Source organism: Triturus cristatus, chromosome 5_2 (assembly GCF_964204655.1).
Source record: "Triturus cristatus chromosome 5_2, aTriCri1.1, whole genome shotgun sequence".
Lineage (NCBI taxonomy): Eukaryota > Metazoa > Chordata > Amphibia > Caudata > Salamandridae > Triturus > Triturus cristatus.
Genome location: NC_140588.1, coordinates 194,707,742 through 194,731,573, shown reverse-complemented (window position 1 = coordinate 194,731,573; position 23,832 = coordinate 194,707,742). Strand labels below are relative to the sequence as shown.

General features: G+C 45.2%; 1 protein-coding gene across 6 annotated transcripts in view; it reads left to right on the top strand.

Annotated features, from left to right (window-relative positions):
* SYCP2L (synaptonemal complex protein 2 like) overlaps positions 1-23,832 on the top strand; it is a 1,177,754-nt gene that overhangs the window by 1,039,646 nt on the left and 114,276 nt on the right. For all 6 annotated transcript variants that reach the window (XM_085606974.1, XM_085606977.1, XM_085606975.1 and 3 more), the window contains exon 35: positions 4,963-5,062. In XM_085606974.1, coding sequence (XP_085463100.1) covers positions 4,963-5,062 — 100 coding nt within the window. The remainder of the gene's footprint in view (positions 1-4,962; positions 5,063-23,832) is intronic.

Genomic DNA, 23,832 nt, shown 5'->3' with positions numbered 1-23,832 from the left:
CTGCTCTGATGCAATGCCGTGGTGACCCTGGAGGAGCGGCGGGAGCCCACCCCGCTTATTTAAATTAGTTGTATGCGCGGGTGCCCACCCCGCAACTTTGACTTATTTGTGGTGCGCGGGTGCCCACCCCGCGACTTCAGCCTTAATGGCGGCGGGTGCCCGCCCCGCCGTGTACTTTTGGTTATGAGGGAGCCTACCCCTCATTGCCCCCGAGATCCACTCTGCCGTCCGCGGCCCGCCTGGTTGTGGGCGGGGCCGCCGGACGGAACCGGAAGCAGAAGGCGAGAGGCAGTGCCGGGTCGCGAGGGGCTCCCGGTTGTTAAGGGAAGCCCCGCGCGCCGCACCGGAGAGAAGTCCTGGGCCCTAGGAGAGGACCCAGGTGAAGCTGCCTCGCGTCCCAGCGGGGCTCCTTTGAGTGGCTGGGAGCCTCGGGAGCCCCGTGAGAAGCGCGAGGAGTGCAAGAAGTCCCGAGGACAGCCCGGAGAGTGTGACAGGGCTGGAGAGGGGGGGGCTCCGCAGAAACTGCCGTATTCATTCTAGAGCGGCCCCGGAAGGCAGCGGGCCGCTCCAACGAAGGGCGCATGTATGGTTAAAGAGCCCTGTGTGGCTCTAGCGATGGGGCAAGTCGGTTAGTTATTTCAGAGCCCTGAGTGGCTCCAGCACATGTGCCAGTTTGTTCTCCGAGCCTAGATGGCTCCAACGGTTGGCGCATATGACTTTCAGGAGCCAGTGTGCTCCAGGGGACATGGTTATTTTTCAGAGCCCGATGGCTCCAACGTTTGGGGGCCATATTTCATGTTAAAAGCGCCAGTGCGCTCCACAGTACTGGGGGACATGTTGTTTAGAGCCTAAGTGTCTCCAACGTTTTTGGCATATTGTTTCAGGGGCCATTGAGAGCCCATGCCTCCTATTTTGTCTTCCACAGCTGCGCAGCACTTAGTGCCAGCTGCAGCGTTTAGGCCCTGCCTTGTCCCCAGCTGCCCAGCAAGTAGTGGGCAGCTGCTACGTTTAGGTTTTGGTGCGACCTGGACCCTAATGCGATTGAGGTGTTATTGTGATTCATGCTAATGTGATTGGGTGTTAGGAAATGTACTGTGTATAGTATGTTTTGCGCACCCTGTGTTATACCTCCAAATGTGGTCTTATGATTGTGAGGTTGTTTTACCTGTTTAGGTTGATGTTAGGGAGATTGTACTTCCCTGTGCGATGTACACCCCTAGTATAGTTATACTTAGGTGGTTAGGTCTAATGCGTTCGACCAATGAGAAATTGCACAATGTGTTTATGCCCCTGGGATGGATGCAGGATAGGTTTTATACCTGATGCTAGTGTGATGACGCTGAGGTCATTATTGCGCCAGTAGTTACTGGTTGTGCTCTACAGTATACTTTGTGTTTCCATTGGTATATGTCCTACATTTACTATTGGTGATTTGTGCTAATTCTGACAATGGTCCATGTGGCCCTGTCCCGTGTAAATAGTCCCTTGTAAAATTCTGCCCAGTGCCAGTTGGCACAGTGTAAATTGTGTGAATATTATCTAATGTGTTTTGGTATAATACAAAGGCTATTTTTATATAATACCTTGTGTGGAGTTTCTTTTGTGGTGGGCCTTAGATGTTGTTGCTGGGTGCGCGCGCAAACGCTTTACACATTGCCTCCGGGATAAGCCTGACTGCTCGTGCCAAGCTACCAAGGGGGTGAGCAGGGGTTATCTTTGGCGTGTAACTCCCCAGCCCTGACTAGAGTGGTGGTTTCTGCCTGGCTTTGGCGCAAGCCCTAGCCGACCAGGAATCCCATTTCTAACATTAACACACACAAAAACAATAGAAATTCAGTAGTTATAGTTATAGTCAGCTCAAGTAACTATAACTCGTGCACTAAGGTAACTATAACTCGCACCCTCACAATGCACTGCTAGTTACTACACATATTGCATCACTCATGGCATCTTCTATGACATCATTGATAATTTCACTGCAACATTTGTTGTAAAATTATTAATGAGAACTATGTGTGGCAGAGGCGCGAGTTATAGTTACCTTAGTGCAAGAGTTCGTTAGTTGAGATAACCATAACTATAACTGCAGAATTTCTATGCTTTTGTGTGTGTAAAATGTGAACCTATTTATAATATCACTGTAACCTTTGGTTTTCTAGTGAGGAGCTCTGTACCTGCCCAGGCACTATCATCCTGAGCACTACGAACGCACACGTAAATTATGTGAAATTAGCCATGGTCCGGGGAAGATGACCCGATCCAGTGGGGGCGGCCACAGATGTCCCTGACGGTGATAACAAGCACTCTCGGCCGTGGCTCGGCTCATGAGACTGGGGCCTAATGCGACATAGAGGTGACTGCTCAGCGAAAGCAGGCCTCAAGAATACAGACAACAGCCAACGCCCTTTGGAAGGACATGAGAGCGGCGGGGCGCCTCATGGAGAGATCCGGAAACCGTGCTGAAAAAGAAGAAAGTGACTGCCGCGGCGCGGCGACCCAGCGTGGAACAGGGCGATGTGAATGGAGATGGCCTGACCTGAAGACAGAACAACGAGGGACGTGCAGTGGTAGGGCTGCAGTGTGAAACGAGTCCCGGCGATCCAAGAGGTGACAGAAAAGAAGACCCGGACAGAAAGGTAAACCCGGTGACCAAAGCGCAGTCCCGGGGGAGCTGGGCGTGGAAGCGCGATATAGCGCATAGTGGGGGAGAGCCCCAATGGGGGAACCAAATACCATAGACCGCTTGTAGACACCTGCGGGCAGTGGAAGAACTGTAGGCCCCAGAAGACCCCCACAATCACAGAGGCTATTGTGGCCACAGATGACGGCAGATTAGAGTGGAGGAGTGTGACGTAGCGGTGAAGCTGGTGAGGTGGGCCCGCTCCACCTGACTGAACAGAGAAAAGGCAAAACCGTCCACATAGTGAGAGGCCGCGGACCCACCGTATCATACCCACAGTTAGTGGAACCCTTGGGGGAAGGGGAGAGCAAACCCTAATCAGACTATAAAAGGCACCAGAAGCATGCCTCGATGAGACAGGACCTACCACACTGCATAACCACAGCAACTCAGAATCCTACGAATTACCTCCAGTAGGGGGAAAAAGCCACACAGGCATAAAAGCCTGATCAGAGCTGTTGACTCTGCCACACCAGTAATACACCAGCGCAGTAAGCAGATCCTGTGGGAGACTCTTGGGAAGGCACTCACCTCGCATTGATCACAGAAAGTATCTGAATGTTACAAAGTGATTAAAGCAACACTTAACAGATGCCAGAGGTCCAAGGGGGGAGTATTGGTGGCGGCCCTGAAACTACCACCGAAGCAAAGATGCAGAACAGGCACAAGGACACCCCCGCAACTGTGAGTACCAAGCCGGATCAAATACTTACCTACCCAGCACAACAACCTGGGTAAAATGACGCCTAGGATGAATTCATTCACCTGAAATAGGGGACTCCTCTCAAGCGACGGGAAACCTACAAAATGAAGCAATCGAAGGTCAAGAATAATCAATCCACCTGCATCTAGATAAAATACTAGCAGCAATCGCTGAGACAAAGGCTACTCTGAAACAGGACATCGGAACTGTGTCTGTTCGTCTTGGCCTGTTGCAAGCACAAACTTGTGGACCAGATGAAAGAAGTGGATGAGCTGGTGCCGGAGCACAAGACCATACTACACCATTTAATCGACCTTACTGCCAGGGTGGTGACATTCAAGAGAAGGGCTGGGGGTGCAAAGGTTCGAAAATCTCCGAAATAAGAACTGGGTAGTTGGAATACCAGAAGGAGCATAAGGCACGGACATTTGTCACGTATCTAGAAACATAGCTACGGCAAACAGTTATGCAGGAAGGACTCTTGAAGTTCTTTGCGCTATAAAGGGCTCTTAGGGCTCCGTCACTGCCTGGCTGACCTCTGCGCCCAATGGTGGCACGATTGCTCTATTACAGAGATCATGATGCTATAATACAGCATTCCCAAAATGATGGCCCATATACGATTGACAATAATAAAGTATCAGTTTTCCCTGATTTCACAGCAAAGTTCCAAGCACAGTGGGCCTCCTTCCTAGAAGTTAAGAAAGCCTTGCGGAAAGAAGGCATACAGTGCTCGCTGTAATATCCGGCCAACCTTGAGGTGCCTGCCACAGGGTGCAGGGATGAACTGCACCTCTGATCTTTGCAATGAGAGCATGCATTCAGTTCAGACTAAATGCTCCCATTGTAAAGAATAGGCTTCCTACTTCCTGGACTGGAACCGACTACAGGAGGTTGTTCGGTTTCAGTTCCAAACCGATGTCTGACTGACTCCGGTCCGTCCAACATTGGAATCAGGCCCTTAGACTAACACATCTGATAGCAAATATTTGTTGGTTAAAAGCACAGAACTGGTAAAAATGCCCATGATATGGTGCGAGATCACCACCACCGCTGAGAGTTGTGTTCTCCTAGCCTAACTGTATGGTTACCCTCAGTGGGAAGCTGAATTTTCCATGTGGCTAAACCAGTGTTGTTGCTTTCTCTGCCTGCTAGTATAAAATATTAGGAATTATATTGCACCTGTTAAAAAAAATTATGCACTGAACATTTTGGCTAACAAATGTGTTCATTCTACAATTGTCATTGGCATTGTTGGCTGTGTCAAAGGTTTGTTAAATTCCATGAAGGCTAATCAGATGGCAATATGGTGATTTGCAATTATCCAAAGTGAAATATAGTGCAACAAAGGCGACCATTGGGTGCTTCCTACTTCTCTTTTAATTGTACTGCGGTAAATGCTGCTGTTCGTTTAATACAGGCTTGTTGTTTTCATTGTTCAAGAGTTGTTTAGCGAAACAGTACAGTTCAGTTCACTGCCTTTGTGTTGAAGTTGAATACTGACGGCACACATCTTCTAGAATCAGAAATCTATTGTTTAGGAAAATGTAATAACCTTCTCTTCTTTAACCATTGGCAGATTGTCTAAACTAGACCATTTCCGCACGATTGTTGTACAAGAGCTTGACAGTCTTGAGAAAGAAACGCAAGTTCTTAAAGGACTAGAAAAAACAACTTTGGTAAGTACACACCTAGTTCTTTCTGTTACTTAAAAACTGCCTTTGTTAGCTTAAAATAAAATCCTGAACTGTAACTAATTTACTGAAAAGCGGACACTCATAATGAGCTATAAACAAACACGTCAGTGAAATGTGTATTGCTCTCTGTTGTGGTCTCAAAGCCCAATGTTGGCGTCTCAAACTGAAAAAGTTCCCTATCTACATACATGTATACACTCAGATGTGCCAGGAGTAATCCGACATTACCATTGTTATTAATTTTGTAAAGCGCTCCAATACCTAAAAGGCTTCTAGTTGCTAGCTGAGTTTACAGAGGAGAGAAAGGGTGCCCAGAGGTGTAACAACTATTCTACAGAAAAATGGGTTTTCAAAGCCTTCCTAAAGGCCAGCAGTGTGGGCATGGTCTTGATGTCTAATGGGAGCATAGTTGGCATACAATGTACAATTCACCACACCACCACCCTTCTTCCAGCCCTGCCGTGTGGGTTACAACCCAGAAAACACGCCAGACTGTAGTTGGTCTTCACAGCGTAGTCTTTATTAGTTTTAAACGATACCGCCAATTTCAGTATTGGCTCACTCACTGTTAATCTCTTGACCAACTTTATTATTGATTTATTTATTACACCACAACACGCAAAGAAGATATCAGGGTTATACACTTAAGCATTATAAGATTTGTATTTACATTTGACTCTCCACTGGCACTTTGCCGCGGGTTGTGCCAGCAGGCCACAACCAAGATACCCTGCTCTCTTTTGTGCTGACCGCTCACCGGCCAACAGAGCCGCAGGTAGATTCACCACTGCTTATAACTAGCGTCAGCTTCCTGGGTAGGGCCTGAGAGTCCAGGGCCACCAGCAAGTCAGCCCCCTCTCCTGCATGCCCGGAGCCCCCAATAGACTGCACGCCCTGTTCTGGGGCCAAGCAGCCGCCGCTAACCGGAGTCCCGGTCATTTCTCTTGCCCAGGACCCCGCCTACCAAACACTGAGCTTAGGGATGGGTGGGTGGGTAACTTTCGCGACGCTCCGATGTTGCGCTTCACGCGGCGAGAGGACAAAGAGGGAGTCTTTCCTTCCCCCTGGGCTTTTAAGCCCCCCACCAGTTCCTGATTTCCGGTGGCTCCCCGCATGACGTGTTTCCAGGGGTCCCTGAGGCGTGCGAACTCTTCTGGGTAGCTTGACCCAGAAGAGTTCCTGACCCGTTACTGCTCCTTGTTGCAACTAAAGGCACCACGCCCCCTAGGTGGGGTGGTGCCCTTCAATTTCCATGATTTTGCTGCTCCCAGTACAAAACTTCTGCCTCCCCAAGACATGCGATGAAACCTAGGCACTGCTACTAGTTTAGCAGATGCTGATCGAAGGGACCTCCCTGGCCTGTACCAGTTGAAACGTTTTCTGAGAAAGTCTGGACCTTGTCCATGCAGTGCATTGTAAATGATACAGAGTGCTCTGTTTGACCGGCAGCCAGTGTAGTTTAGTGACATATTTGGAAATGAACTGATATTTAGGAATTTTAAACAGAAGCCGAACTGTTGCATTTTGCAATGCTTGCAATTTGTTTATAGATTAGACAAAAGCAGCTAAGTATGCACTCAATTATATCAAACTCCAACTGTAATTTCAATGTTTACTCAAAAGTAAATGACATTTCACTTAATTTAGTGTGCACCTGAAAGGTGGCACTGCCTGCCACCTGAATACAACAGTGTTATTAGAAAATCTAGACAAGTGTCTAGAAAAACAAGTGCACTACTCAATGCCCAGGTGGGGCTTATTCATATTTAGACATGAAAAAGTGGCCTAACTGTAACAAATATCTTATTGGAAAGTGAAACAATTATTCATGAAGGACACCATAATACAACATTGGAATCATCAACATAGTTAATTCTCCACACTTAGGAAACAAATTAATAACGAAGCTGGATCCATGTGTCCATATGATTTTTACTCAATGACGAAAAAAAGTTTGACAAAACGTTGCTTCTTCTCAGCAAAAAATCACAATTTCAGAAGGCAAATCCCAATGCATTTCGGGCTTACAACTCAGCCCTTCATCAGGGGAATCTATAGAAACAAACCATACACATATCAATTGAAAAAACATCATAAATTGTCGTACTAAATACAGTTATGCTGTTCAAGGAAAGCGCAAGGGGATAACATTATGGTCATTGCAACAGAAGCAAGGTACCACCACCAAAGAAACCGAAACATCAAGGTGCTATATGCCTAAAAAGTGTGCAAATTAAAGAAAAACATTGGTGCTCGAAACAAACCTAGTTAATGCCTACGGAAACTACTGCACGTGTAACACCATTAAAATACCACCACCTCAAGAAACCAATGCGTGAAGACACTACGTACAAAAACTATCCTCTTTTCACAAAGACAGTGCATACCTGAAAAACTACGAAGGGTGAAACACAAATGACGTGTCAGAAGCGAAGAACTAAATGTATCTGCAACAATCCTGGAGTTCCGCTGTGAAAAATAAGTAAATTAAACCAAAATCCTCATCGTAACATCTCATACACGTAAGTGCAGAATCAACCATGGAACAAAGCTTACCACTATTTCTCACTGAGGTGTGATTAATCCAAATTATCAACCCACGGAAAGTATTCTGGTACAGCTGCGGTCATAACCAACGTGCTAGCTCTAAAAATGTCGAAACGCAAATTTCAGCATACTGGTAAAAAAACAAGTTTTTTGAGAGTCTGTAACAGAAACAGCATAATCGCTTACCCAATCCAACTGTGTTACACCCCAAATCACCAACAACGCTGGCTCTTCGAAAAAGCCGCCCGCGTCGGCGTGTTTTAACCCGAACTAATCATAGAAACAGGACTGGCATCTCCACTGTACCAATACGGTATCCCAAGGCCGCCATGTTGAAAAGGTTCCACGAGGTTAAACTAACGAAATACAAACCCCAAAGTGACTGGATCTAAAATAAACAACAGAAATGAAAAAGCGAAAGGAAAAAGAAAAAGAAAAAGAAGCAACTGATGCAAGACCTATAATGCTTTACATCAAGTGGGAGTACGGTTATAACAATAAGCAATCAGCATTATACATGAATGAACAATACATCAATGATTTGCATGAACCTAATGATGAACTTTTAGAGAAAACAGGCCAATTCGAACTTGTCATTAAGCCCCTTTGGCAAGAGGCTTTGCATGAACCAAATCCAATACGCTTCACGCTGTAACAGAAACTTAGTGGTATCTCTGTCAGAACGTACTGTCACTTTCTCTAAAATACCAAATCGCAATTGCGCAATAGAATGCTTTTTCTCCAGCCAGTGTACTGCAAGAGGTGAACTAGTAGTTTTCGTCCGAATTCTACTCTTGTGTTCAGTCATTCGAACCCGAATTGACCTTTCGGTTTTGCCAACATAAAACATCTCGCATGGACACTTGATGGAATATATAACATGGTGACTGTTACAATTCGCATCAAAATTAAGAGTAATCTTTTTTCCTGACCAGGGATGAGTTATATACTTGCCAGTAACGGCATTGTGGCAATGTGAGCAGTTCATGCAAGTAGTCATACCTCTGAATGACGTGGTTGGTTTGACTGAAGTCTGATTGAGCATCTCCTTTAAATTGTTAGATCGTTTGTAGGCAAATAGTGGTTGCTCAGAAAAAAGATTTCCAAAATCAGCTTCAATTTGAAGTAAATCCCAACGTTGCAGGATACTTTTTTTAATGTAGTTGGAATTTCTAGAGAAAGTGGATACAAATACTTCTCGGCTAGAGGAAACCGGTTTGTCCTGCTTGAGCAGAAGTGATTCACGACTCTTCATCATTGCTCGGCTTGCTGCCTCGTTCACCAATTTAGAAGGATAGCCTCTAGCTAGAAATTTATCCTTGAATTCATGCATGGTCTGCACGCTGGACTCAGGGTCAGAGGAAATGCGTCTGATTCTTAATAGTTGAGAAAAAGGTAAATGTCTTTTAAGAGACCAAGGATGAAAGCTCTGATAATGCAAAGCATTATTTCGATCCGTCTGTTTCTTGTGTACCGCAGTCTCGATGTTAGTACCTGTCCTTGTTAGAATGACATCAAGATATGCAATACTTAGAGGATCAACAGAATATGTGAATTGAATACGAGGATTAATTGTATTCAACTGTTGATACCGCAGAGGGCACAGATTCGATAAAAACAGGACCCACAAGAAGGAAGAAACACTAGTAGTGAATATTTCGTCTAAATCTTTAACTTCCAAACAAATTTCAGTTCTCAACAAAGGCTGCTCCTCCTTTCCATCATATACAGGAAAGGCTCTTGATTCGCAGATTGATCTTTTTAAATTCACCAGAAAGCTACGCCTTCGATACTTTTTTTCCACTATTGAAACCACTCCCAATCCCACAGTAGAGGATGGTAATTTAGAATTCAGACCTAAAAGTTTTTTCCTACCTCCTTTCTCACATAAAACGATTGATTTATTTGAGAATTTGGTCAAACAGGATTTAAAACACATTCCATGTTTAAAATCAGGGTCTTTAAATTTGACGAAAGGTGAAAAAATGGCTTTGAATTCCCTAAGATGTAATACCACTCTTCATTTCACGAAAGCAGATAAGGGAGGTGCACTTGTTGTGATGGATCGTACTCACTATGAAAACAAAGTTGAGACAATGCTACTTGACCAAGATACCTATATTCCACTCACTGCAGATCCCACCAGTTCTTTTTTGTCTTTATTGAATTCTATTTTACAGAATGCCGAGGATATGGGCTGGATCAACAATAAGACTAGAGAGTTTTTGTTCACAAGATTTCCTCGTAGACCCTCCTTGTACATGCTGCCAAAGATCCACAAGCATGTAACTGACCCCCCGTTGAGACCCATAGTCTCCGGTTGTGGGTCGATCCATGATTCACTAGGACGATATTTAGACACCTTTTTTCAACCAATGGTGCAGTCTAGTCCATCTTACCTGCAGGATACCACGCATCTATTGAACATCATTGCAGACATGAGATTGCCATCGTCATCTGAAGTCTTTTTTTGTACTATTGATGTTGTGTCATTGTACACTTCGATTCCCCACATTGAGGGTATCGAAGCTGTTGAATGGGCTTTACTCAAGCAGGACTCCATCAGAGCCAACAAAGTGTTTTTACTAGAACTATTACACTTTTGTTTATTCCACAGTTATTTCCAGTGGAAGGGTGATTTTTTTCTTCAAGCCAATGGCACATCGATGGGCTTTTCTGGGGCACCTAGCTATGCCAACATTTTTATGCTCAAATATGAAACAGAGCATATCCTTTCCAATCCAATGTGGGCATCTATTCTTCTGATGTATCGTCGATATATTGATGATATTTTGGTTGTATGGCAGGGGTCTAAACACGTATTAGTGTCATGCATTCAACAGTTGAATACAATTAATCCTCGTATTCAATTCACATATTCTGTTGATCCTCTAAGTATTGCATATCTTGATGTCATTCTAACAAGGACAGGTACTAACATCGAGACTGCGGTACACAAGAAACAGACGGATCGAAATAATGCTTTGCATTATCAGAGCTTTCATCCTTGGTCTCTTAAAAGACATTTACCTTTTTCTCAACTATTAAGAATCAGACGCATTTCCTCTGACCCTGAGTCCAGCGTGCAGACCATGCATGAATTCAAGGATAAATTTCTAGCTAGAGGCTATCCTTCTAAATTGGTGAACGAGGCAGCAAGCCGAGCAATGATGAAGAGTCGTGAATCACTTCTGCTCAAGCAGGACAAACCGGTTTCCTCTAGCCGAGAAGTATTTGTATCCACTTTCTCTAGAAATTCCAACTACATTAAAAAAAGTATCCTACAACGTTGGGATTTACTTCAAAATGAAGCTGATTTTGGAAATCTTTTTTTGAGCAACCACTATTTGCCTACAAACGATCTAACAATTTAAAGGAGATGCTCAATCAGGCTTCAGTCAAACCAACCACGTCATTCAGAGGTATGACTACTTGCATGAACTGCTCACATTGCCACAATGCCGTTACTGGCAAGTATATAACTCATCCCTGGACAGGAAAAAAGATTACTCTTAATTTTGATGCGAATTGTAACAGTCACCATGTTATATATTTCATCAAGTGTCCATGCGAGATGTTTTATGTTGGCAAAACCGAAAGGTCAATTCGGGTTCGAATGACTGAACACAAGAGTAGAATTCGGACGAAAACTACTAGTTCACCTCTTGCAGTACACTGGCTGGAGAAAAAGCATTCTATTGCGCAATTGCGATTTGGTATTTTAGAGAAAGTGACAGTACGTTCTGACAGAGATACCACTAAGTTTCTGTTACAGCGTGAAGCGTATTGGATTTGGTTCATGCAAAGCCTCTTGCCAAAGGGGCTTAATGACCAGTTCGAATTGGCCTGTTTTCTCTAAAAGTTCATCATTAGGTTCATGCAAATCATTGATGTATTGTTCATTCATGTATAATGCTGATTGCTTATTGTTATAACCGTACTCCCACTTGATGTAAAGCATTATAGGTCTTGCATCAGTTGCTTCTTTTTCTTTTTCTTTTTCCTTTCGCTTTTTCATTTCTGTTGTTTATTTTAGATCCAGTCACTTTGGGGTTTGTATTTCGTTAGTTTAACCTCGTGGAACCTTTTCAACATGGCGGCCTTGGGATACCGTATTGGTACAGTGGAGATGCCAGTCCTGTTTCTATGATTAGTTCGGGTTAAAACACGCCGACGCGGGTGGCTTTTTTGAAGAGCCAGCGTTGTTGGTGATTTGGGGTGTAACACAGTTGGATTGGGTAAGCGATTATGCTGTTTCTGTTACAGACTCTCAAAAAACTTGTTTTTTTTACCAGTATGCTGAAATTTGCGTTTCGACATTTTTAGAGCTAGCACGTTGGTTATGACCGCAGCTGTACCAGAATACTTTCCGTGGGTTGATAATTTGGATTAATCACACCTCAGTGAGAAATAGTGGTAAGCTTTGTTCCATGGTTGATTCTGCACTTACGTGTATGAGATGTTACGATGAGGATTTTGGTTTAATTTACTTATTTTTCACAGCGGAACTCCAGGATTGTTGCAGATACATTTAGTTCTTCGCTTCTGACACGTCATTTGTGTTTCACCCTTCGTAGTTTTTCAGGTATGCACTGTCTTTGTGAAAAGAGGATAGTTTTTGTACGTAGTGTCTTCACGCATTGGTTTCTTGAGGTGGTGGTATTTTAATGGTGTTACACGTGCAGTAGTTTCCGTAGGCATTAACTAGGTTTGTTTCGAGCACCGATGTTTTTCTTTAATTTGCACACTTTTTAGGCATATAGCACCTTGATGTTTCGGTTTCTTTGGTGGTGGTACCTTGCTTCTGTTGCAATGACCATAATGTTATCCCCTTGCGCTTTCCTTGAACAGCATAACTGTATTTAGTACGACAATTTATGATGTTTTTTCAATTGATATGTGTATGGTTTGTTTCTATAGATTCCCCTGATGAAGGGCTGAGTTGTAAGCCCGAAATGCATTGGGATTTGCCTTCTGAAATTGTGATTTTTTGCTGAGAAGAAGCAACGTTTTGTCAAACTTTTTTTCGTCATTGAGTAAAAATCATATGGACACATGGATCCAGCTTCGTTATTAATTTGTTTCCTAAGTGTGGAGAATTAACTATGTTGATGATTCCAATGTTGTATTATGGTGTCCTTCATGAATAATTGTTTCACTTTCCAATAAGATATTTGTTACAGTTAGGCCACTTTTTCATGTCTAAATATGAATATGCCCCACCTGGGCATTGAGTAGTGCACTTGTTTTTCTAGACACTTGTCTAGATTTTCTAATAACACTGCAATTTGTTTATGACATACTGATATAAAGCTTATTACAGTGGTAAATATTTGCCATCACTAATAAAGTCACAGCTAGTTTCTGTAATTTGGCAGGGATAAAAGGCAGCCTCTTTTTCAACCACCGGAGAGTAGAAAAACTGGCTGAAGTGACTGCATTCGCTTGATCAGAGATAGTGAGTGTATCATTGAACTTGGCTCCCAAATTCCTTACAGTCTAACCGGAATAGGAAGTGTCCTGAGTTGAGATGGCCACCAAGATGAGGACCAAAACAATGGTTTGGCCCCAAAGAACAAAACCGCAGTCTTAGTTGAGTTCAGTTGAAGGCAGTCTCTGGCCATCCACTGACTGACTGCCTGCCTATAGTTGTTAAATCTATAATCACTGCTTGAGACCCCTGGTCCTAATGATGCAACAATTTGTGTGTCATCTGCATATGATGTTAAAGAAAATTCGAATGATCTTATAGTCTCAGCCAGAGGTAAAACATAAATATTAGAAAGTGCCTGGCTGAGCGACGAGCCCTGAGGAACCGCACAAGGAAGAAAATATGCAGGGGAAGTAAAACCTCCCAGATTGGCTGTTTGTTCTCTGTCATTGAGAAAAAAGTTCAGCAGTTTTCAGGCTGTACCTGATACCCCTATTTTGCTTAGTCGATCCATCAGCAGCCCACGATTAACTGTATCAAAGATTGATTGAGTAGCACAAGGGCAGCTCTCCCTTCTAGGTCCATAGTACTTCTGATCTCCTCAGATGCTTTGATAAGAGCCATCTCCGTGCTGTGCTCAGTCTGGAAACCTAACTGAGTAGAATCCAAGTAATTATTGAATATAGTCGACCGATTGCCTATTCAAGACTTTCTCGAGTATTTTTGCTGGTAGGGGCAGGCGAGAGATCGGCTAGTAATTCTTTGCAATTTGTGGGTCAAGTGAGGTTTTTTAGGTCTCGCCTAGCTATTGCGTTTACGCAATCGCTATGCGAGACTCTAGTAAGAGGGGCATTTCAAAGTGCTCCCAAAAGTGGATTGCATGGCGATCACGCGCACAATCACGTGCATCGTGCCGCCATGCAATCCGTTTGGGGAAGCGCTTCAGCCCACTGGCGCCCTCGGCATCATACTTCAAAGGGTCCGCTCCCACGCCTGGAATGCGCTCCCCCACCCCACCAAGCGCGTGCGCCACGCTCCGCCACGTCTCGCCGTGACAAATTTGCTTTCACTTCGCGCGGCGGGCGCTCGCTTGCGTCCGGAGCACTTTAGAAGCCGGGCTTGTCTTGTTTTCTTCATATATAAACACAAATGGTTCAGCACTATATACTATACACTATCGTATAATCAGGCATGTGACACAAAGTATAAGAATTTTCTTCTTTATTTCTCTTGGTTGAAGATTTCTTGTGTTTCATATGTTCACATAACCGTAGCCAACGCGTTTCGTCTCACACGAGACTTCTTCAGGGCTCAAATATATCATGTGTACGATCCTTCTGTAATGAAGATTTCTTATGGTGTGGATTCTGCGATGAATACTTCTCAAAACCACATGTTATTATGTGGCGGTATGATAGCCAGCGTATTCAAATCATGGTTGCAGCAAAAAAAAAAAAAAGGTTTTTTTTTTTTGTTTTTTTTTTTGCTGCAACCATGATTTGAATACGCTGGCTATCGAACCGCCACAAAATAACATGTGGTTTTGAGAAGTATTCATCGCAGAATCCACACCATAAGAAATCTTCATTACAGAAGGATCGTACACATGATATATTTGAGCCCTGAAGAAGTCTCGTGTGAGACGAAACGCGTTGGCTACGGTTATGTGAACATATGAAACACAAGAAATCTTCAACCAAGAGAAATAAAGAAGAAAATTCTTATACTTTGTGTCACATGCCTGATTATACGATAGTGTATAGTATATAGTGCTGAACCATTTGTGTTTATATGTGTTGATGTAGGATTTTATCCTACACCTTTGGGAGTAAAGAGGGGAGTACTCTCTGGTTTCGTGCACTACTATTCACTGATTACGACAACCACTGACATTTGCTGGGTGCGGATTCAATGAGCCTCTACCCTCAGTTTTGTGTATTTACTTGTTTTCTTCATAATACGCATTTGTTCTCTACCTGGCTCCCCTCCTTTTCCTAGGCCTCTGTCTATCTTACGACCCCATGTCTGTATTTACTGCTCTCTCTCTCTTCGCTTATGTCTGTATTTACTGCTCTCTCTCTCTCTCTTCGCTTATGTCTGAAATTACTGCTCTTTGTCTCTCCCGCTCTCCCCATTCTATCCTGCTCTCTCTCACGAGCCTTCCATCATTTCCTATCTCTAACCTGTGGTCCCCGTCTACCTCGCGCCCTCTCACCTCTTTGTGCCCGCTGCCTTTCTCGCGTCGCCACCTCTTCCATCATTGTACCTCGCTGTCCCTGTCTAACCTGCAGTCCCCGTCTACCTTGCGCCCTCTCCCGTCTTTGTGCCCGCTCCGTCGCCACCTCTTCCATCATTGTACCTCGCTGTCCCTGTCTTTCTCGCGCCCCCTCCCTTCCAGATCTCTGTGTCGCTGTGTATCCTTCCCTGTCAGGCCTCTTCTTTCCTCCCGGTGTCTGACATTTGAGGGGCGCTAATGAGCGCCTCCGCAGTCCGGCTCTCACTGATCCCTCCGAGGCTGCCGGGGGTATGGGATCCTTTCCCCGCAAATAATTAATTTAGCTACGTGTTGCGAAAGAGCCTAAAAGGCTTTCTGCTGCTACCGTGCTGCTTGGCGGCCATTAATATTATATCAGGGCCAGTGCTGTTGCTGTAGTGTAGTTTCATTAAAAATGTGATCTGTAGCTTTAAACATGCAGCTTTCCATGCAGAATTATGCCAAGTAATTCTTGGTCTGCAAACTCGTAATTGCGTACAGAGATTCCCGTCGGTACCGGAAATTCAGAACGCCTGGAACAGCTGCATATAGTTCCTCAATACTTTGTCCATTTCTACTAGTTGTGTTTCATCAGCTTTTAAGAGTAGTGTTCGGGCCACTCCTTCCCCCCCCCCCCCCCCCCTCTTATCTAGTCTCCTTCTAGGCCACTTTTTCCATTTTGCTTGCACATTTGATCCTCGTCTTTTGGCTGCCTCTTTCTCTTCTTAATAATTATACTATAATATAATACTTGGATTTGTATAGCGCCGCTAATAACCCGTGAGGGTCTGTAGGCGCTGTCCGTAGGCAGGGGGAAGTGATTTGCCCAGAATCACAGGATTTTGAGCACACGACGAGACTTAAACCTGGATCTCTCAGCACCCAAGTTGGCTGCACTGGCCGTTAAGCCACACCCTCCCCCTTCTGAACGTAGCATTTGGACGACTTCTTTGTCATTGACTCGACTCTGGAACACGTCCAGGGCCGGACTGGTAATTTAAAACAGCCCTGTCAAAAAGTATAAACTTAGACCCCATGTGCACCAAGTGAGTAACCCCCAGCACATTGCTCAGTAGGATTTTATGTAGGATAATTTTGGAAAAGTGAAACCAAAAGGTGCATGTTAACTGCTCAATTTTTCAATTATATTTGCCACTTTTACTGACTGCTCCGAAAGGGATTCAAATAAAGATTACAGTACATTAGTGTTTACCACAGTACCGCGAAGCGCTATTTCTACACAGCTTCTAATCATGCATGCCATGTGCCTGGTGAGAAAAAGGACCTATTTGTTGGTACAGTTATGAGAGGTTTTCTTTTAATGCTTCCATTCAAAAGTCTTTGAAGCTCATCTAACAAGCATTGAAAATGCAACAGGTCTCGCATTTACGCGAGGAAGCTATTGGCATTGTAAATGACAATGCCTTTTATTTTATGTTTTAAAAACCAAAACATTAATAAAAGGCATTTTCATTTACAATGCCAATAGCTCAAACTCCCGTAAATGTGAGACCTATTGCATTGCAAATGCTTGTTTTAATTAGAGGCAGCACCAAAGCTTTCTTCCATAAAGTGGGTAAGAGACCTTGATGAAATATGTGTGTCAAAGTGGTAGAAATTGTTTCTACCGCTAGGCTAGTCACTTTAGTTGGGCAAGGATCGCATGCCATCAATTTTATGACCTCCTTTCTTGTAGGAGAAGGTGCCTGGCTCCCCGCCCTGTGTGGGGGCCCAATTGAAAGCATTTTACCCTTGATTTGAATATTTTGATTTGCCTTTTCCCACTTTATATTTAGTGTGTACTCAATTTACCAGTAGAATTCCAGTCCCCAGGGGAGCCTGGATCAGGAATTATGGGGTCGCTGGACCCCAGTTTTGTTTTCATTTTCCGCTCACCCGTGTTTTTACTTCGGCTAGTCAGAGTTAGTGCGACAAGCCATGCCTCCAGTCCCGCCCTTTGGGGGATGGTGGCCTACTCACAGCAGCACATAGCACATCCGTGCAGCTGAGTGCTGCATGTGGATTTCATGCTCCTGAAATTGATTTCCTTGTAGGCAGTTAACGCCATTTCTGGGAGGTGCCTGGCTCCTTGTCCTGTGTGGGGGCCATATTGAGAGGGTTTTACCCTTGATTTTAATATTTTATGATTTGCCTTTTCTCACTCTTTATTTGGTTTGTCCTTACTTTACCCGTAAGATTCCTGTCCCCAGGGGTCCTCGTTTTCACTTCCGCTAGTCGCAGTTAGTGTGAACAATCCACACCTCAGATCCTGCCCTTTGGTGGCCTACTTACGGCAGAGCATAGCATGTCCGCGGTGCACTGCACTACACTCTTACTCGGCTGGTTTTCTAAACGAGGTAAACCGCAAAGGTAAAGACCTTGGCTGTGTTTGTTTTGAACTCACGGATCGCTCCGTTGGGAATAACACTTTATGCACTGCTTGGAGGTTTCATTTTAACATCTTAGGAGCCAATACTAATACTGCATCCATACTTTCTAGTCTCTAATTCCTCAACCTCGCTCTACAACCAAGTAAGTCGATACCATGCGCCCTCATTAATGCTAGGTTACTGATCAAGCATTGTTTAGAATTCAATCATTTTTTGAATACCTACAGGCCCTAGCTGATTTTTATTATGAAAACCTGGGCGAATGCTGTTTCCAGCCCAGAGATGCTTACAGCTAATCCTTAGGGCTTCTCGTTTTACAGAGTAGATCCTCCTGGTAAATGGGGTGGTGACACAGCCATAGTCCACCAATCTGATGTGTTGGCCCATTGTTCATCTTTGCTCTCTCCAATTTGTTAAGTCACATCTTTTCAGGTTGAAGTTCTAAAAGGGATCATTCTCTATCGGCCCCCAGGGCCACAGGCCATTTTTGCCCAAGAGATAATCAGTTTATTAGAGGCATACAGTCTCTCTAGCAATCTTGCAGTCCTGGGTGATTTCAATTTCTATCCGTAGGTGTTAAACAATCCCGATACTTTATCTCTACAATGTCATCTTGTGGTTTGTCGCAATAGGTAGAAAGTCCTACCCGTACAGCGGACCAACCCTTGATGGGATTTTTTCAAATAATATTGCTCTAGCCAAGATAAAAAACATGCCTGAAATTATCATAGAGCTGTTCTTTTTGAGTTTCATTACGTACATGCTGGTCAAGATACTCCAGCCCGTCCAGTTTGGACAACATCTTGTGAATGGCACAAAAGTCAAACTGATGCGTTTCCGTCGTGTCTCACTCATTTCTGTCCTATTATCTCTGATGATACTGAGACTGCAGTGTATTAAGTAGCTGGATGATGTGTCCCTGCCTCTAGCTCCAGTTAAAAGGTCCCAGATAAAAAGAACTAATTTTTCGACCCCCTGGTTCTCAGAGGACCTTAGGACCCTCAAGCAGAACTTGAGAAGGCAAGACAAAAAATGGCACTCTGCCTACTGCGAACTAGAAAGTAAATTACAAAAACTATTTAGCTATGTGCATAGCACAGATTTGTAAAGAAAAACAACATACTTCACACAAAAAATTGAAGCAGCGAGTAATTGTTAAAAATAATTGTTTACAGTCATCAAAAATGTAACCGGTGTCACGTCCGATTCTCTTATTCCTTTTTTAACACACTGACAGATGCCTTTACACTTAAAGTAGAGGACATTTTAATAAAATTTAAATTCCTCAACACAGCATCCAATTTAGACACTGCCATTTCTACCCATCAGTCTACGTCTGATAAATTTGAGAATTTCACTTTGTGGGAGAGGCTATGATTAAAGTGAGGTGCCGCCTCTTATGGGCCATGATGCCTTTTCCTTCCCTCTACAAAGGGAATACTACTCTTGGTGTGTTCCCATATATGATGCACAGCACGCTGGTTTTTCCTGTAGACGTTCCAAACAATGATATGTAACCCAAACTCAGGTGATTCAATCAGTGTAAGTGGATAATTGGATAAAATATCAATCAATGGGGTCTTTTCTCTGTAAAAAGTGATCAATCCATGGAGTTTATCATATAGTAAACAGAGATTTCTCAAGCTAGTGTGGCTGTACTATGGTAATAGAGTGGAATTTGACATTTGCACTGGGAATGTGGGAATGTCGGTTATAAACAAATGTTTAATTGAATGGCCTGCACTCAGGCGATGTGCTGCAAGTATTATTTATGCAAATCACCATTGGACAAATCAATGTTTAATCTTCAACATGGCTTGTTCACCAAAACTCACCACATTCTTTTGAGACTACACTTTTGCCATTCTAGTGCACACCATGCCAGTATGATGTGCATGGGAAATCTACTATTAACATTCACATGTATGAGCTGGTTTTCCTGGCTCATATTGAGTCATAAGATATATTCATTGAAAAAAACCAAAGGTTACAGGGACGTTATAGTTGGGGGCTGATTTCACTTGTACAAAACCAGAGAAATTCAGCAGTTACCAGAGCAAACTATACCTTACACCCCCGCAATGCACTGCTTATGACCTCACATATTGCATAACTCATGACATGGTCAGTGACATCACTGATGACATCTCAAATGACATCACTGATGACACCATTCAGTGAGTGTATTTAGTCAGAGTTTCTGAGCCACGTGTATCATTTCAAGTAGCGTTAACCTAATTGCGATTTTCTCTGAAACGCAATTAGGTAATCACTACTCCTAATCTATGAAACTCTTTTGAGTTTGATTAGCGATTCCTAATCAGTCACAAATAGACCTACCTCATGCATATTAATGAGGTAGGTCGCAATTTGCAACTCATTAGGACTCTACGCCATCACATGGATGGTGGCCTGCTGATGTCAGCAGACCATCTTGTCAGTGATTCCTCTTAAATGAAGCATTTTTTTTTTTTTTTTGTTTTTTAATGCAGCCCTTTTTCCTTAAAGGAATACAGGATGCATTTAAATGGAAAAAGGAAACTTTGCAGTTTCATTTTTTAAGAGTTGGCAGTGGTCCTTGGGACCACTGCCTGCTCTTAAAAAATATTTGTATTCCATTCTCAAAGAGGAAGTGGCCCACTGGAGACTCCTTCCCATTTATGAATGGGTTACCACCTCCTTCAAGGAGTCTGTAAAATATTAATGTTTTGCAACCTTAATTTGGTCGCAAAACATTCATACATCCCATTCAGATTCGGTATTTGGAATGGACACCCTAAACACGCCCCTTCCAAATACCGAATCGCAAACACAAATTGAGATTCGGTAACGTGTTACCAAATCGCAACTTGTGTTTCAAACAAGCATTTTTGCGGTTGGAAACTGACTGATCGGGCATTTCCGACCACAAAAATGCTTAATACATGTTTTCCTATGAGTGTTAAAGATATATACTAAGGTACTACAAACCTTAAAGTAGTATACTAGGGTACCACTAATGAGTGATACTAATTTTAATATATATATATATAATACAACCTATATCATGGGAGTAGCTGTATGACCATGTATCCTTGTGCGTATCGGTGTGCGAGTGGCTGTATGGGTGTTCAAGTGGTTGTGTAAGCAGCTTTGTGGGTGGGTGAGTCAGATGCTGTGTGAGTGGCTGTATTGGTGAGTGAGTCGGTGTGTCAGTGGATGTATGGGTGGGTGAGTGACGGTGTTATTGGCTCTATCAGTGGGTAAGTGGTTGTGTAGTAACTATATTGTGAGTGAGTGGGTGTCTGAATCGCTGTATGAGTAATTGACTGGGTGTATCATTGGCTGTATGGGTGAGTCAGTGACTATTTGAGTAGGTGTTTCATTACATGGCATTGTGAGTGACTGTATTGGACAGTGAGTGTCTGTGTGAATGCCTGTATTGGTGAGTACAGGAATATGTGAGTGCTTGCATGGATGTGTGAATGGGTAGGTAAGTGAGTGTATGAGGGCTTCTATGAGTGAGTGAGTGGCTGTGTTCTGAGGCTGATTGGGTGAGTGAGTGGATGTGTGACTTTGAAGGTAAATAGGTGTGTGTGTGATGACCTATATCGGTGAGAGTGTGGGACCGCGTCAACCAAGCCGGAGGTGGCATCGCCATTGTCTACAGAAACACTATCCGCATCACGACCAACACCGACGACACCCTCACCACCGCCGAGCTCCTTCACTTCCAGATACATACCGACCCCAAGACCACCCTCAGAGGTACTCTCATCTACAGACCCCCGGGACCATGCACACAATTCAGCGAAGCCATCGCAGACTTCATCAGCCCGCTCGCCCTCGCCTCCTCCGACTATATCCTCCTAGGGGACCTCAACTTCCACCTGGAGAACAGCAAGGACAACAACACCACCACCCTGCTAGACAACCTCACCAACCTCGGACTCAAGCAACTGGGCAGCACCCCCACCCACTACGCCGGCCACACGCTTGACCCCATCTTCTCCTCCAGCAACCACATCTCCTTCAGCCACTCCACCGGACTTCACTGGACCGATCACAGCTGCGTCCACTTCAACTTCAGGAAACCCACGACTCCCCTCCTCCCGCAACAAGCCCCCCGTAGATACTGGAGCAAGATCACCACCGACCAGCTCACCACCTCCCTGGGCCAAAACCAACCCACCAACACTACGGACCCCAACGAAGCAGCCCGCAACCTAACACGGTGGATCACCAACTGCGCCGACGCCCTTGCACCACTGAAGAACCCTCCAAGCAATCCCGACAGCAAGAAAGCCTCATGGTTCACCGACGATACAAAGACTCCAAGAAATCCTACCGCACCCTCGAAAAAGCCTGGCGCCACGACCAGTCAACAGAAAACATGACAGCCCTCAAGAACGCCATCCGCAACCACCACCAGCTGATCCGCACCACCAAAAGGACATCATTCAGAGACCGACTGGACAACAACACCCACAGCAGCAAGGAACTCTTCAGCATCATCAAAGAGCTCTCCAACCCCAGCGCCAGCAACAACGACATCACGCCATCGCAAGACCTCTGCGACTCACTCGCCACGTTCTTCCACCGCAAGATCGCCGATGTACACGACGGCTTCGGCGCTCAGACTACGTACCCAGCCACCGAACCAACGCCCCCCACCACCACCCTATGCACCTGGAACCCCGTCAGCACGGAAGACACCACCCACATGATGAACACCATCCACTCCGGCTCCCCAGCCGACCCCTGCCCACACCACATCTTCAACAGAGCCGACTCCATCATCGCACCCCAACTCCGGGACATCATTAACAACTCCTTCACGTCCGCCATATTGCCGGAGAGCTGGAAGCATGCAGAGATCAGCGCCCTCCTGAAGAAACCCACCGCGGACCCCACAGACCTCAAGAACTTTCGTCCCATCTCGCTACTCCTCTTCCCCGCAAAAGTCATCGAGAAAACTGTCAACAAACAGCTGACCACCTTGCTCGAGACGAACAGCTCCCTCGACCCATCGCAGTCTAGATTCCGAGCGAACCACAGCACAGAGACCGCCCTCATCGCAGCCACCGACGACATCAGGACCCTGCTTGACAACGGTGAAACTGCCGCCCTCATCCTCCTCGACCTGTCGGCCGCATTCAACACTGTCTGCCACCACACCCTGACAACCCGCCTCCACCACGCCGGGATCCAAGGAAAAGCCCTGGAATGGATCACCTCCTTCCTCTCGGACAGAACTCAGAGTGTCCATCTTCTCGCCCTTCCGCGCAGAGGCCACCAAGATCATCTGTGGCGTACCCCAAGGTTCCTCGCTCAGCCCTACCCTCTTCAACGTCTACATGAGACCCCTCGCAGCCATCACACGCAAACACAACCTCAACATCATCTCCTACGCCGACGACACCCAACTGATCCTCTCCCTCACCAACGACCCCGCCACCGCCAGAGCCAGCTTCCAGGAAGGAATGAAAGACGTCGCTGAATGGATGAAGCTCAGCCGTCTGAAGCTGAACTCAGACAAGACGGAAGTCCTCATCCTTGGACCATCCCCCTCCGCCTGGGACGACTCCTGGTGGCCCCCTGCTCTGGGCACCGCCCCCAAGCCCACGGACCTCGCACGCAACCTGGGATTCATCCTGGACTCCTCCCTCACGATGACCAAGCAAGTCAACGCCGTTACATCATCCTGCTTCAACACCCTCCGCATGCTCCGAAAGATCTTCCGGTGGATCCCCACTGAAACCAGGAAGACAGTCACCCAGGCCCTCGTCACCAGCCGATTGGACTACGGGAACGCCCTCTACGCTGGGACCACCGCTAAACTACAGAAAAGACTCCAGCGCATTCAGAATGCATCTGCAAGACTCATCCTGGACATTCTCCGACACAGCCACATCTCTGCACACCTGAGAGACCTGCACTGGCTCCCTGTCAGCAAGAGGATCACCTTCAGACTCCTCACCCATGCCCACAAGGCTCTCCACGACATGGGCCCCGAATACCTCAATACCCGCCTCACGTTCTACACACCTACCCGCCAGCTCCGCTCCGCTAGCCTCGCCCTCGCCACCGTCCCACGGATTCGAAGAACCACCACCGGAGGAAGATCTTTCTCCTACCTGGCGGACAAGAC